General features: G+C 34.9%; 1 protein-coding gene across 1 annotated transcript; it reads left to right on the forward strand.

Annotated features, from left to right (window-relative positions):
* Positions 1 to 5028: 5028 nt before the first annotated feature.
* LOC143587009 (polyol transporter 5-like) lies at positions 5029 to 8019 on the forward strand. Its single transcript, XM_077068419.1, has 3 exons — positions 5029 to 5355; positions 6215 to 6577; positions 6965 to 8019. Exons 1-3 carry the CDS (start codon positions 5205 to 5207, stop codon positions 8014 to 8016), a joined length of 1566 nt encoding a protein of 521 aa, XP_076924534.1. The 5' UTR covers positions 5029 to 5204; the 3' UTR covers positions 8017 to 8019.
* Positions 8020 to 14183: the final 6164 nt, after the last annotated feature.

Genomic DNA, 14183 nt, shown 5'->3' on the forward strand with positions numbered 1-14183 from the left:
GTATAGGTATAGAGATGGCCAACATAATAATAATGTAGTTAAATAATTAGTTTAATATGGGAATCATGAGAGGTATTTCAGTCTGGTTCTACTAGATTTCGACTTCACAAGTTATAAATTTTATTGTAATTTAAAGACTTTAAGTATCTTATCGTGGTGTTTTTAGTTTCTTCATAGGGAAATTTTCCAAAATGGCTTATTCATAGAATGTGTTTCCAAGTTTATCCACACTAATTCAAGTTTTCAACTTTGTCCCTTTGTTATCTCGTCGCCGACGACATGATAGCGAACACCGACGATGCGTTACTGAAACAAATAGGATAACGACACGTGGCCGGAATCTGTGTTGACGATGCGTTATGTTGCTAACGTAGGGTAGCGGCGATGCGTTATGTTGCTAACGTAGGGTATCATGTCAAATCTGTGTTGACGAATCTGTGTTGACGATCTGTGTTGACGTTGCGTTATGTTGCTAACGTATGGGGGCGATGCGTTATGTTGCTAACGTATGGTAGCGGCGATGCGTTATGTTGCTAACGTAGGGTAGCAGCGATGCGTTATCACTAACGCATCGTGGAACCCTTGTGTTGTCATAACAAGGTAGCAGCAACATAACGCATCGCCGCTACCCTACATTAGCAACATAACACATCGTCAACCCTATGTTATATACTTAACGTAGGGTAGCAGCGATGCGTTATGTTGCTAACGTAACGTAGGGTAGCAGCGATGCGTTATGTTGCTAACGTAGGGTAGCAGCGATGCGTTATCCACTAACGCATCGTCGATGACCTATTCCGGCCACGTGTCGTTATCCCATTTGTTTCAATAACGCAACTTCGGTGTTCGCTATCATGTCGTTGGCGATGAGATAACAAAGGGACAAAGTTGAAAACTTAAATTATTAAGGACAATTTTAGAAACACATTATTTAAATGAGTTATTATGAGAATTTTCAGTCTTCTTATATTGTGTTATTGTGTTGTGTGGTTATTAGTTTGCAACAAGTCTACCACCTAACTTCCACTAAATTTGTTGTTTCTTAGAAAAAAAAAAGATATAAAATAAAATAAATTACACTTTTTTACAAACCATGTGGACTCTTTTTTCTTTCTACTTTCCTTTCTCTTTTTGCGTGGTGTGTTTTTTGTTGTCTATGTGGTCTTTGAATTGCATGTCTCTATTCGTATATCCAAGAATCATGTGTTTTTATGGATGTTTTTTAAGTTAAGCTCCTGCCGTGCACAAGTGTTCTTGCCCACCTCCATTTGTTGATTAGAGTACTCACATTTGATTGATTGATTCCATAAACCTACAACGGTTGGATTTGCTTAAACATAGTTCTTAAATGCAACGGAAAAGCATAAGACGCCTTGAAGAGGTAGGTCCCAGCAGAGCCCAGTTGGACCCGCAAGACTCACCTTGAAGAGGGACGTTTGCGCAAGGACCAACTGGTTCCGCAGGACCCACCATGCTCAGAGATGAAGACCTTACGCGCAGTACGCTAGCTGTTCACGCAGGGAAAGCCTCCCAATGGTGAAGTACCCCGCCTGTCCCCGCAGCTGTGGATACAAGCCATCAGGGAAGGCTACCCGCACTAATAGCAAGGCTACACGCACAAGGTACTAACTCAATAATTCAGTGTCACCTGAAGGAATGAGCAAGGCGGGAATACTCCCGCCCAAATGAGCCAGTCCGTATGCTTCTGGAAGATCTTTTGTACTATACCTGCCAAGGTTTGGACAAAATAGACAAGATCTGACCAAAGCAGCCCATGAACCAATCACAGGGTGACAGCTCACCGACAAACAGTACGAGGAGCATGCTCTAGTACTGTTTGTCACTATTAGCCGCTGCGTACTCACCAACCCTTGTCGTGGCACGCACATAGCCTGCAGTTGGTGGAAAAGGAATAGTACACAGCCGGCCTGGTCACTATCAGCCGCTGCCTACCCACCAACCAGCATGGCAAGTGCGTAGCCCGTAGTTGGTAGAACAAGAATATTATACAGCTGGCTGTACCTGCTTGGAAACCTACCTTCGGCTATAAATACTCCAACACCTTGGAACGGTAGGATCATCTGGTATTTTACCTTCACTAGCTATTTCTCTCAATATACACTTATATTCAGAGCAATCTAGTCTGATTCTCACGCCGGAGGGTGGTCACAAGGAGGAACCCCCCCCTTCTCAGTGACGAGCTCACGGTGTCTGTTTTGCAGGTCATCTGAAGAACATCCTTCTTTGCCGGACCTAACCCTCGTGGGAAACATTACTTAACCCCCAGATTATCCATAATCTACTCGGGGTCGATTAGTGTTTCTTCACGCCTCAAAGCATTTAAATTATTACATAACATAATAACAAAACCTTCAAAAATAAATGTCAATTGCTAACTCGGATAACTGCCGATGCACTACATGCTAGCTGCTTGATGTGCTAAATATTGCAGATAATTACCCCGTATCATGCACATATATTGGAAATTTTATAAGATTATATACTTATTTATTGATTTGTGAATTTCCAAGGTTTGTTGATGAATTATGAGAATTTTGGAGGGCCAACGAGGAAAACAGAAGTTGTTGGCTCATATGTAAAGCATGATCATGCTTATAAACTAGCATAACTATGTCACAATCCAATCGGGCGCACCTTACATCCCATGACAATGCCTTTGGAATGTTTTGATCATGTCCCACCTTTCTTAAGATCTAGTCGAATATGTGTCTTTATATGTGTATTAAGAATAACAAACCAAAGGCACGCCCTAACTTTATTCTTCAGAAAACCGTGCTTACAAAACTAAGCTTATATCAAGTTGTCTTTCCATGTCTTATACGTTGTAACTTGCAATCAAAAGTGAATAATGTTTTTTTAACAATGGATAGCCAGCCAATGGGTGTTCAGATCCGGTTTCGACAAGGACATGACCATGCCAAACTGAAGTCATCACGCATAAGGAGTTTATTTAAATAGCCAGCGTCCGGAGAGAAAAGGGGAGTCCCATCGAGTTCTGAACCCAATGTTTAACTTCTAAGGGTGTGTTTAGGATTGCTTATTTAAGTGAAAAAAAGACTTTTTGTTAAAAGGATTTATTAACTCATGAACTTTTTAAAAGAAGATTTTATAAAAATGTTTGAATTAGCTTATATGTTGTGGGGATGTTCCGAATGACTAAAAATGACACTATTTTCTAAAATGGGTGTAATAAGTTTTGAGGATTAGAATTGTATAATAAGTAAATCAAATCATTAAGTTAATATGTTACATATTCCTAACTTGTCAAAACCCCTTTATGTTGTCTTTTTCATAAGTTAAAATTCATAATAACCTTTGTGGTTTTCGAACATTTACAGGTAAATTTTGAAAATTCCAACATCAAGAGATGCGTAATCTACATAATCTAGCTTGGATTCTTGGTTTTATTCTTCTGGATTTTACCATGAATTTTGTTATCTTTTCAAGCATGTATATTGTTCTTAAGGCACTTATGATGAGCTAATCTTTCACCCTACGTACTCGACACCACCACTTGCTCACCACCACCATTGTCACGGTCGACACCACCTAACCACCACCGTAATTACTTGATCGTCATCACCTGACCACCACCTCCCGCACCGTCACCACCACCTCTACTGCCGCCACTACTGTCACCACCGCCACCGCCACCACCACAATTACCATATTTGTCGCTGCTATCGTCACCACTGCCGCCACCACCGTCTCCACTATCATAATCGTTGCGGCCATCACTACCATCACTACTGCTAGCGCGCATCAGCGTTGTCACCGTTGCCACCACCACCGCCTAACCTCCACCATAGTCGTCATATCTACCACCGTCACCAGCGCCACTGCTGCCACCAATACCATTCTATTAAATTTTGGTAAGTTTTTTTTTCTTGAGTTAGGAGTATTTTTGTTACTAGTTTGAGGCCCATGTATTAAACGGGTAATTAATAAAAATTTTAAACTTTAATCATTAAGTGAAATAGTATCAAGAAAAATGATTATATATTGTTAATACAATTACAATTTACATTAAAATTACACAAATATATTTAAATGTGTAAAAAAGTATAAATCAAGTCATAAATATATATGTTTCTGAAGCATTTTGGTCTGAGTTACGAAAGAAATATTGAAAATTAAATATTGATCTTCTTATTGTTAAAACCCTTTATACTACACACAAAAAAAAGTCATATAAATAAATGATAGATAATTCATATAGTAAATCTTTATACATATGAATTATAATTATAATATTCAATTTTAATGATTTAATGCTAAGCACCAAGATATGTATATATAACAAGTATTCTTCATGTTTGCAATATTTATACAAAATTTTTGGGGAAAATTACTAATTTTTCTTTGTTCAAATGCATATGAGAAAATTTTAATACCAAATTTGAAACCAATCTTATATAAAAAGTCATATTAATGAATGAATCGGTTAGGCTTTATATTCAATTAAAATATTGAATTCATATATTAAAATAACTTAAAAGATAAAGGACCATATATTGAAATTGTTTGAAAAAAATGTGAGAAGGACTATGAGGTTGACAAGTGGAAAAAGTGGTAGTCTTTTATTATAAGAGATAGATTTGTATTTCTTTCTTGAGTTTACGAAATAGCATAAAGTAATGATTTATTTCATTTACATAAGTTAACCAAACAAGACAAAGAAATAGTAATGATCAATGTCATTTCTTTGCTTATTTCATTCGACACTACTACGAAACTGGCTATAAGGTGCGGTTGTGGGGTTGGACCGCACCTTCTCTGTGTATTGTGTATGCACCCGCATCTTTTGCTCTCTTTTGTACTAGTGTTCCCTCATTCATTACATTTACTATTACTGTCTCTTGTCACCTCCGCAATTGTCGTCAGCTCGTCACTAGTTTTCTGTCGCACCTAGCTGACCATACAAAAGCCATTCCTTTTTCCCGACTTAGATAGTTATTAAATAATAATGAATAATTTATATATTTATATTATTACGTGTTCCGTTTTTGTTTTATATAAACGTTACGTTTTAGAATACCATAATTTGACAATTTGGGTTTGGGTAGGCCAGCATGTGCAAGCCGATACAATTTGGGTACTCTCAACTCCACACTCTATAAGTCTATATATACCATACAACATTTATCTTATTAGAATAACTAATCAAGAAACAGTTAACGTTCATGGCTGACCCGAAATCCAACGGAAATGGTGTTTGGGGTAAGGCCAGTGAACTCATCACCGACTTCGACCCACCGAAACCACCAAAGAGGAACAAGTATGCTTTAGCCTGTGGCATGTTGGCTTCCATGACTTCCATTTTGCTTGGTTATGGTAATATTCTTAATTGTTACTTTCCTAGTTTATCCATATTTTTTTATCTTTTTATAATAAATCTTATAAAAGCTCATTAAAAATTTTATCCAGATGTTACGTCATCAATTCACCTCAGAAAATATTTCTAGAATAAAGAACCGTTTTTAATATCTCACGCCATATGTACAATTTTTTAGCATGAAACAAAAGCACAGACCTATATATAACTACTTTAAAATTTTCATTTTGTAGTATCATTTCAAAAATTCCTTTCACATTTGTATTTGGTATATTATTTATAATGTTTATACTTTATAGTGGTATATATGAAATTAATCCTATTTAAAAAAATCTATTTTACCGGTCTAACCGGCAATCGTCTTATTTCAATGAATGAGATTCAAATAAGCTTAACGGACCAGTTATGAGTTATGTAACCGGTTTATATCCAACATGCAGTTTAAACAGTTGTATCATTTTTTTTATCTCCATCTATAAAATTTAACTAAATATATTATTTTCTTTAAAGTTTGTATATATTTCTAAATAAATCTCACATCTCATTATTTATTTATATATATATAAATTACTCATAAATATTTATTTTATTGTTTTTCTTTAATCTTCCACACACACATAATTATAGAGAGTAATACTCTTTACTTTATATTTTATGAGATGAATAATACGATGTAACAGCTAAACAAGTGACCAATTATATTTCCTTTGAAGAACACTATAAACGAAGTATCTAAAAGTGTATTATTTCCTTCTTGTCTTTGAAAAATATGTTAATTTTAATACATTATATTATATAGGCTATAATACGTGGTTAAAATATAAAAATTAACAAACTAATTTTGCATGTTAATGGCAGATGTTGGTGTGATGAGTGGAGCCCAAAAGTACATCCAAAGGGATTTTGGTAGTAGTGACAAACAAATCGAGATCCTGGTCGGAATTATAAACCTGTACTCATTGGTCGGCGCAGCCGTCGCTGGGAGAACGTCAGATTGGATTGGTCGTCGGTACACAATTGTGTTGGCAGGAGCTATTTTCTTCATCGGAGCAATCTTAATGGGGTTTGCTACTAACTACGCATTTCTCATGGTTGGCCGGTTTGTGGCTGGAGTCGGCGTAGGGTACGCCCTTATGATAGCGCCCGTGTACACAACCGAGGTTTCCCCGGCGTCTGCACGCGGGTTCCTCACTTCTTTCCCTGAAGTCTTCATTAATGCCGGTAGGCTTCTATTCCTTCTGGTCCCTGAAGTCTTGTTTATGTTCGTTTGTTTATTTTAACTGAATAAATGTTTTATACGAATGGACATAAACATTTAAACAAATGATGTATTTTTTTTTTGTTCATGTTTGTTTTTTAAGATGATGATCAATGTATTCGTGTCCATTCATTTACTTTTTAATGGAGCACGACTAAGCGGACAATAACACATGCAATGAATTAAGTGAACGTAAATAAACAAACGTAAGTGAACAAAGAATAAAGAATGAAAGTATATGAGTATAAATGACACAAGTAAACGAAAATAAATGAACATGACGGAAGACTTGGTTCAGAATTTTGTATTTATATTTTTTGGTTTGTACGTAATAATGTGTTTATTTACAGGAATAATGTTTGGATACGTGTCAAATTACGCCTTCTCAAAGCTCCCGCTTCACTTGGGATGGCGATTCATGTTAGGAATCGGAGCTATCCCTTCGGTCTTATTAGCCGTAGGTGTCCTAGCCATGCCCGAGTCACCCCGTTGGCTCGTCATGCAAGGACGACTTGGTGATGCCAAAATTGTCCTTGATAAAACCTCAGACAGCTTGGAAGAATCCAAGCTTCGATTGGCTGACATCAAGGAAGCTGCGGGCATCCCTGAGGATTGCAATGACGACATTGTCCAAGTATCTAAACGTAGTCACGGTGAGGGCATATGGAAGGAGTTGTTGATCCACCCAACTCCAACCGTCCGCCACATCCTATTGTGTGCCTTAGGCGTCCATTTCTTCCAACAAGCGAGCGGTATAGACGCGGTCGTGTTATACAGCCCGAGAATCTTTGAGAAAGCGGGGATAGTCGATGACACCCCGCAACTACTTGCAACCATAGCAGTCGGGTTCGTTAAAACAACCTTTATTCTAGTGGCCACGTTTCTGCTCGACAGAATCGGTCGACGACCATTGTTATTATCTAGCATTATCGGTATGATCGTCTCGTTAATGACACTTGGTACCGCGTTGACCATCATTGATCACTCTGATCACAAGGTCCCATGGGCTATAGCTCTCAGCATTGTTACAATATTATCTTTCGTTGGGGTTTTTTCGATCGGTATGGGACCGATTCCATGGGTGTACAGCTCTGAGATCTTTCCGTTACGGTTGCGGGCGCAAGGGTGTAGCATGGGTGTGGCGATGAATAGGATGGTGAGTGGGGTGATCGGGATGACATTTATCTCACTATACAAGGCGATATCGATTGCTGGCGCTTTCTTTTTGTTCGCGGGTATCGCGATAGTGGCGTGTGTATTCTTCTACACCCTGTACCCGGAGACACAAGGTAAGAACCTTGAAGAAGTTGAGGAACTGTTTGGGACCTTTTTCCGGTGGAGGTCAAGACAAGCGGAATTGGACAGAAAAAAAGAGGCTAAGATGGTGGCCAATAAGGCATAAATTAAATTTAGGAGTATAAAGATGGACAATATAATAATCTAATTAAATAATGAATTCAAGTGAGAAAGTTACGTACAAATTAAACTAACGTGTTAATTGTGAAAATCAAGCGGTGTAATTATGTAATTACATCATATCGTAATTACACTATGTTGTATATATAATTACAATATTTGATTCCCATAATTAACACGCTAATTTAATTTGTATTTGATTCAAACCCTTGATTCGATATAGGGTTTAGTAGGGATATTTCAATCTCGTACTACTAGACTTCAATTTTACAAATTATAAATTTTATTGTATAGTTTGTTTAAATATCTTATCTTGGTGTTATTATTTTCTTTTATGCATTATGTTGTGTGGTTGTCATTTTGTAACAACTCCGCCTCTAACACTAACTTCCGGTAAAAGTTTTTAATAAGTTTGTGTAAAATGATTAAATTACCTTGTTTTACAAACCATATGAACTCTTTCATTTTCCTTTCTCTTTCACTTTTTAGGTGAGTGTGTGTTTTATATGTTCTTAAACCGCACACCCCTGTTAGTGTCGTAGCCGAGAATCATGTGTTTTTGTGCATATCTAAGATGATCTCCTTCCCGCACAACCATTAATCTTGCCCATCATTGACTAGAGCTGAGCGCTCATATTGGTTTCTTAAACGTACACCTATCCCAAAATTTATTGGCAGTCATCAAAATGGGTTTTCTAGTGACACCCCACACCTCCCTATACGCTCTATACAGGGAATATGGGGGGTGTCCCTAGTAGGACCCCATCAAAAACTTTGTTTTTACTCCTACAACACCATCTCATCTCCATCCCCGTTCCCCATCGCCAAATTTTTATTGGATTCTACATTAAACCTCTCATATTTAAGGATATAATGCACACACTTCATCCTTCGTTCTTTAACATAATTCTCTCATTTTTCGCTTATCTTCTCCACCATATATGTTCTTTCTCTCTACATATTTCAACACAAGAGAAAATGATAAATCATAAACCGGTTTTAGATTTTAAAGGGCGTGTTCCTCAAAAGTCAGAAACTTTAGCGATTTCTAACAACAATAGGTTGTGATCTCATATTCAATGGGAACCCTAGACAATGAAAATCTTCAATTAGGTTCGTTTCACAAACCTGTGGTACTTAACCAGCTGATTTTTAATCACTTTCATAAAATTAGGATTTTATATATTATCTTATCACTTTGTTAGTTGGTGTGTAGAAAATCATTTATTTGTAAAATTGAGGTTTTTATATAGCTTTATTCTGATTAACCGTTTGAATTTAATAAGACAAAATAGCTAGTAATTAAGATTATAAATGAAAAAAAAATAATAATATATAAATAGAGATGAGAAATCATCCATGAGAGGATTTTAGAAAACAAAATATAAATTTACGGATCAAGTTATGTGTATCTAAATTATTGTGATGTGAACATGGACCTAATGTGAGTGTATTTAATTAACACTTAGGCATGAATAATCACTAGTCGCATTTTCATTTATATCTTCTATGTTTGCTTAGGTTTTAAATTTAAGAGTCTTTAACATAATATTAATAAAACTTGGTGAATTTTCCCAAATATATACATGTGTATATAATTTATTAGTTTTATGTGGTACAGTATGCTTATTATAGAGTTTTTTTCTTTGTAACAATGAGTATCAATTACTATAAAACTTAAGGAACCTATCAACACCATGTTAACCAAGAAGATTAAATAAAGAACAACCCCTTATCCCCTAGGCGACACATGCTCTACAATGGTCGGGACAAAAGCTCCCGATCCCACAAGGGTGAACCACAATTTTTGCTATGCATGCGGCCTTTAAGAAGTTATGACAAGAAATTAGAGAAGAGAATATTCGAACTGAAATCTAATGCTTATCATTGTACCAACTTGAAAGAATAACATTCACTCATTCATTAAAACATAACTTTGTGGCGCTCCTTTAGTAATGAGTCACGTATTCATAAATATAATATTAAAGAACTGGATTTATCAATTGCTTTTCTAATAGTTAAAGCCAAAAATGCATGTGTCACATGTTTGTTTAGGCGTTTAGAATAAAGTTAATGATCATGTGGGATTTCCTCCATTTAGTAGGAAACTTGGGACAAGTTGTGACAACGAAATGCTCTTTTTATGAATAAAGATACTCTCAAAGGGAACCTCACAATCACAAGTTCACAACTATTCAATGTGGAAAGTGAAAAAACACTTTCATATATAACAATCATGACTGCCAAGGCAAGGTTATCAAATTTATGACCACTTGGTTTAGAAATAAGATAATAAAAGTTTACATAGGAGTAAAAAAGAACATGAGAGAAAGGTTATTATAAATTTTACTTCGTTTTCAAGTAAATCTATACTAATCTTTCACTATCAACTAGCTTCAACAACATTTGCTCACCAACTTTTTACATTTCCTTATTGGTAAAAGAATATAATTTTTTTCTACTCAAGAATTATTTATTAAAATTATAAGAATAAAGGGAATTTGTTGTATTAATCTCTGAATCATGATTTCAATCTTGGTTTCTTGAACAATTGCCTGGATTAATCTCTGAATCGTGAATCACTTTCAGATAAATCTATTTGCGGGTTACACGCAATGATTTATCAGATAAGACAGAGATTTCTGTACATGGAATTAGATTTTGAAGAATCTGTGATGAAGAACCAGAGAAGAAGTGACCGTCTTCTCCCTGTTCTATGTGTGTCGATTGATGGAGTAAGATACCAGAAAATGAAAAGATCGACATATATAAATCAATTCTCACATCTCACATGAGCCTAAATAATTAAACATAAGCCCACTTATCATTATACTTAAGCCCAAGTATAAACCAAATAATAGCCCAAATAACATTATTGTTAAACAAGCCCGCACTCCCGCGTCACCTAACTCGTTTAATCTCTAACTTTATTTCCTCCATCGACAAGTTAATCCAATAACACTAAAATATCCAACAATCCTCCTCTATTTTAGTGATATCCATGATTAGCTTATCCATCATCATAGAAACACAAACGTATGCATAAATGAAAATGTCCTACGGATTGAATTTTCATCTTAGTAAATTACACAATCAAAATATTCAAATATCGGGGTGTCCTATGGATTGAACCCTTGCTATCCATTTTAATACTTCAAGGCAAAATACACATACGTTTATAAATCCAAATTCCACTCGAAGCAATATTTTACTAGCCTGTGTCCTAATCCTTCAAAGAATATATCAAAGCTCAAGTCCAAAGCTTCTTGAAGCGGCTAAACTTCATATTCTTATAGGTAGTTCATTATTCTCACACCCGCACTCAATTTATCAATGAACTATTAAGAAGCTATACTTCAACCTACTTTATCTCGCGGTCCGAACACAAACCTTGGGAGGTTTATGATATTGTGTTCCAATATCTATATGACAAGCTTTCCGCGTTGAATTCAGCATCTAACGTTGTATTAGATGAGAATTGGGTGTCTTGACATATGATATTAATGTATGGACTTTAAACCCATTCCCATGACTGATATGTTCACGAGATCTCTTCCTAACCTTTTAGTTAGATCATCAGCCAATTTATACTCATATATTACACACCAACTGATATCACACATTGTATTGTATAACATATAACCGTCTAGACTTTCCATTATACATTTGACATAGTCATCACTATCACACCAGATAGATTTTTGGTGATATCGGTTCGACCACAATGGAATTATGTAATCACAGTTTCTTACTCATTCAACCACTTTTATCAATTGTTGAAAATGCTAGAAACTCGATTTCATTATTAAGTGATGCAATTTAATTCCTTAATTACTTAAGAAATGAAACATTCTCCAAAAGAGAATACACATCCATAGTTAAGCAGTTTGTTCACTACTTGCCTGTTAAGCACTATGATTACTAGTATATCTGCTTAAATTGCCCATGACATACACTATGTAAGTCTTTAAGCTAATCATAGCATACATCAAATATCTAATTAACTTTGGATACTCTAATTATGAAATAGAATCACCTTGATTAGACAAAACTTGATATTAGGATCTATATATAGGAGTGCTAACCGAAGAACAATCAAACGGATTGAATTTCTTCAATACTTTCTCAATGTAATGAAACCGTGTCATTGTTCTACCATTGTTACTCCCTTTTATTATTATACATAGGATATCATCAACCTCCCCAGATCCTTTATATCAAAACTAGAATATAATAATTTTTTTGTCTAATCAATCACTCAAACCCGAGTAAGATAACAAGGAACCAATTATTTCCTTCTAAGATTCTATTATTCTTTTCACTCCAAAATAATTCACATGGCCTAACTTGGCACGTCACAATATATACACATAGTATACGCTGCATTGAAATGATCATAACATACAGACAAATTCAATAGCAATGGGATATTAATATTTAGTTTAAATACTCCATTACACAAATATTGGAATAATCCAACAAAGATTCCATGTCAAGATAAAATAAATTTACCTGACCAAATAACATGCTAAAAACCAGAAATTATTTAAAACAACCCATACAAAAGGTTCTTTTTAATCCCTGAAACATACAACACATAATCGAAAACAAATGTTTTCCACAAATAAATACAAGTCTTCAACCGGTTCAAATTCTTCAAACCATTTCAGATCCTTGCATATATGACTCGTATCACTCGAGTCTACCCACCATGCAAGCATGTCATCCTGTACATATTAGGAATAAGAAATAAATCACACATAATTCTTCACCAAATTATTTTAAAACCATTAGACTTTTCGAGTCCGATAACAAACCCAAAGATCGAGTTTCGTTTATTTCACACCCCAAAGGGTTTTCCAAGTTGTATACTTCTAATGAGTTAATTATAATCCGGGTTGTAGCCCATTAACCCAATATGTGTACTACCGGGGCAAATGTTTTAACAATATTTTTTATTTCATTCAAGCTAAGTAAACATTGTTTATTTTCCGTACACATATATTATCCACACAAAAGTGATTTATGTTCATCATTAAATCAGACCGTAGTAACATGTTATTCTTATAACACATAACATATATTAATTAGTAATATCATATGGAATTTTATTCATATAAGCATGATTGTTTAATTAAATTGAAGATTGAATATAGAGAGTATAAAATACATACCTGAATGATGAGTGGATGGATGTTAATTCCACTATCTGAATAATATTCTTATTTGACCAATCATGACACTCTTTGTTTAAGCAAGATTGAAAATATTGATAAACTGTAACACAAATTTCAATGGCCAAGATCGATGAACTGAAACCAAAGAACAAAACTGTCTGGTACTTTCAGATACAAAACCAGTATCAATTTTTGATCACACCCTTTATAATTCCAAAATTCCCAATTTGATGCACATCCAAAACAAAAGAAAACTTCTTGTTCGTAATAAACAAGGATCTGGATCTGATTGAATTCTTATATTCAATCACCAAAATCAAAAGTTTCCAATATGAAACATTATCATGATTTTTGAAATTAATAATTCCTATACAACGAAATAATGATGGTTGTGCCTTTTCACCCAATTTCAAAGACAGTTTGGAAACAACCAATTGAGTAATTAAGATTACCAATTCCAATCAAACCACTAAACTATATATAAACTATATATAAACTATATATATTAGATTGAATAAATGAAAATTTGGGTTTCACCATGTTTAATACTAGCATCAAAATTTGTCTACACTATACTATTAAATTCACGAATCAATTCAAAATCATGAATTAAAGTCAGATATTAAAATCACCATATAATCAAAATTTTCGACCACTTATCAATATCTCATCTATATATGAAAATTACTTCATCCACTTTCATCAAAATTAATTCAAACCACAGTTTAATATTTTGAAATCGTGAATTGATTAATAAAATTGAAATCAAACCCTATAGGTTTATCTTTGTTGTATTATTGCATAACTGGAGGATGAATTCGACTAATAATGCAAACTTGTAATCATGATTTCAATCTTGGTTTCTTGAACAATTGCCTGGATTAATCTCTGAATCGTGAATCACTTTCAGATAAACCTATTTGCGGGTTACACGCAATGATTTATCGGATAAGACAGAGATTTCTGTACATGGAAT

The sequence above is a fragment of the Bidens hawaiensis genome, unplaced genomic scaffold, assembly GCF_021521415.1.
Source record: "Bidens hawaiensis isolate Kalapana, Puna unplaced genomic scaffold, B.hawaiensis_p1.1 tig00001575_1, whole genome shotgun sequence".
NCBI lineage: Eukaryota > Viridiplantae > Streptophyta > Magnoliopsida > Asterales > Asteraceae > Bidens > Bidens hawaiensis.

Bases quoted from the DNA above. Each gene is read 5' to 3' on its own strand.
- LOC143587009 (XM_077068419.1), top strand. From the start codon at position 5,205: ATGGCTGACCCGAAATCCAACGGAAATGGTGTTTGGGGTAAGGCCAGT. The intron at 5,356-6,214 runs GTAATATTCTTA...TGTTAATGGCAG, and splicing joins TTCCATTTTGCTTGGTTATG to ATGTTGGTGTGATGAGTGGA. The intron at 6,578-6,964 runs GTAGGCTTCTAT...GTTTATTTACAG, and splicing joins TGAAGTCTTCATTAATGCCG to GAATAATGTTTGGATACGTG.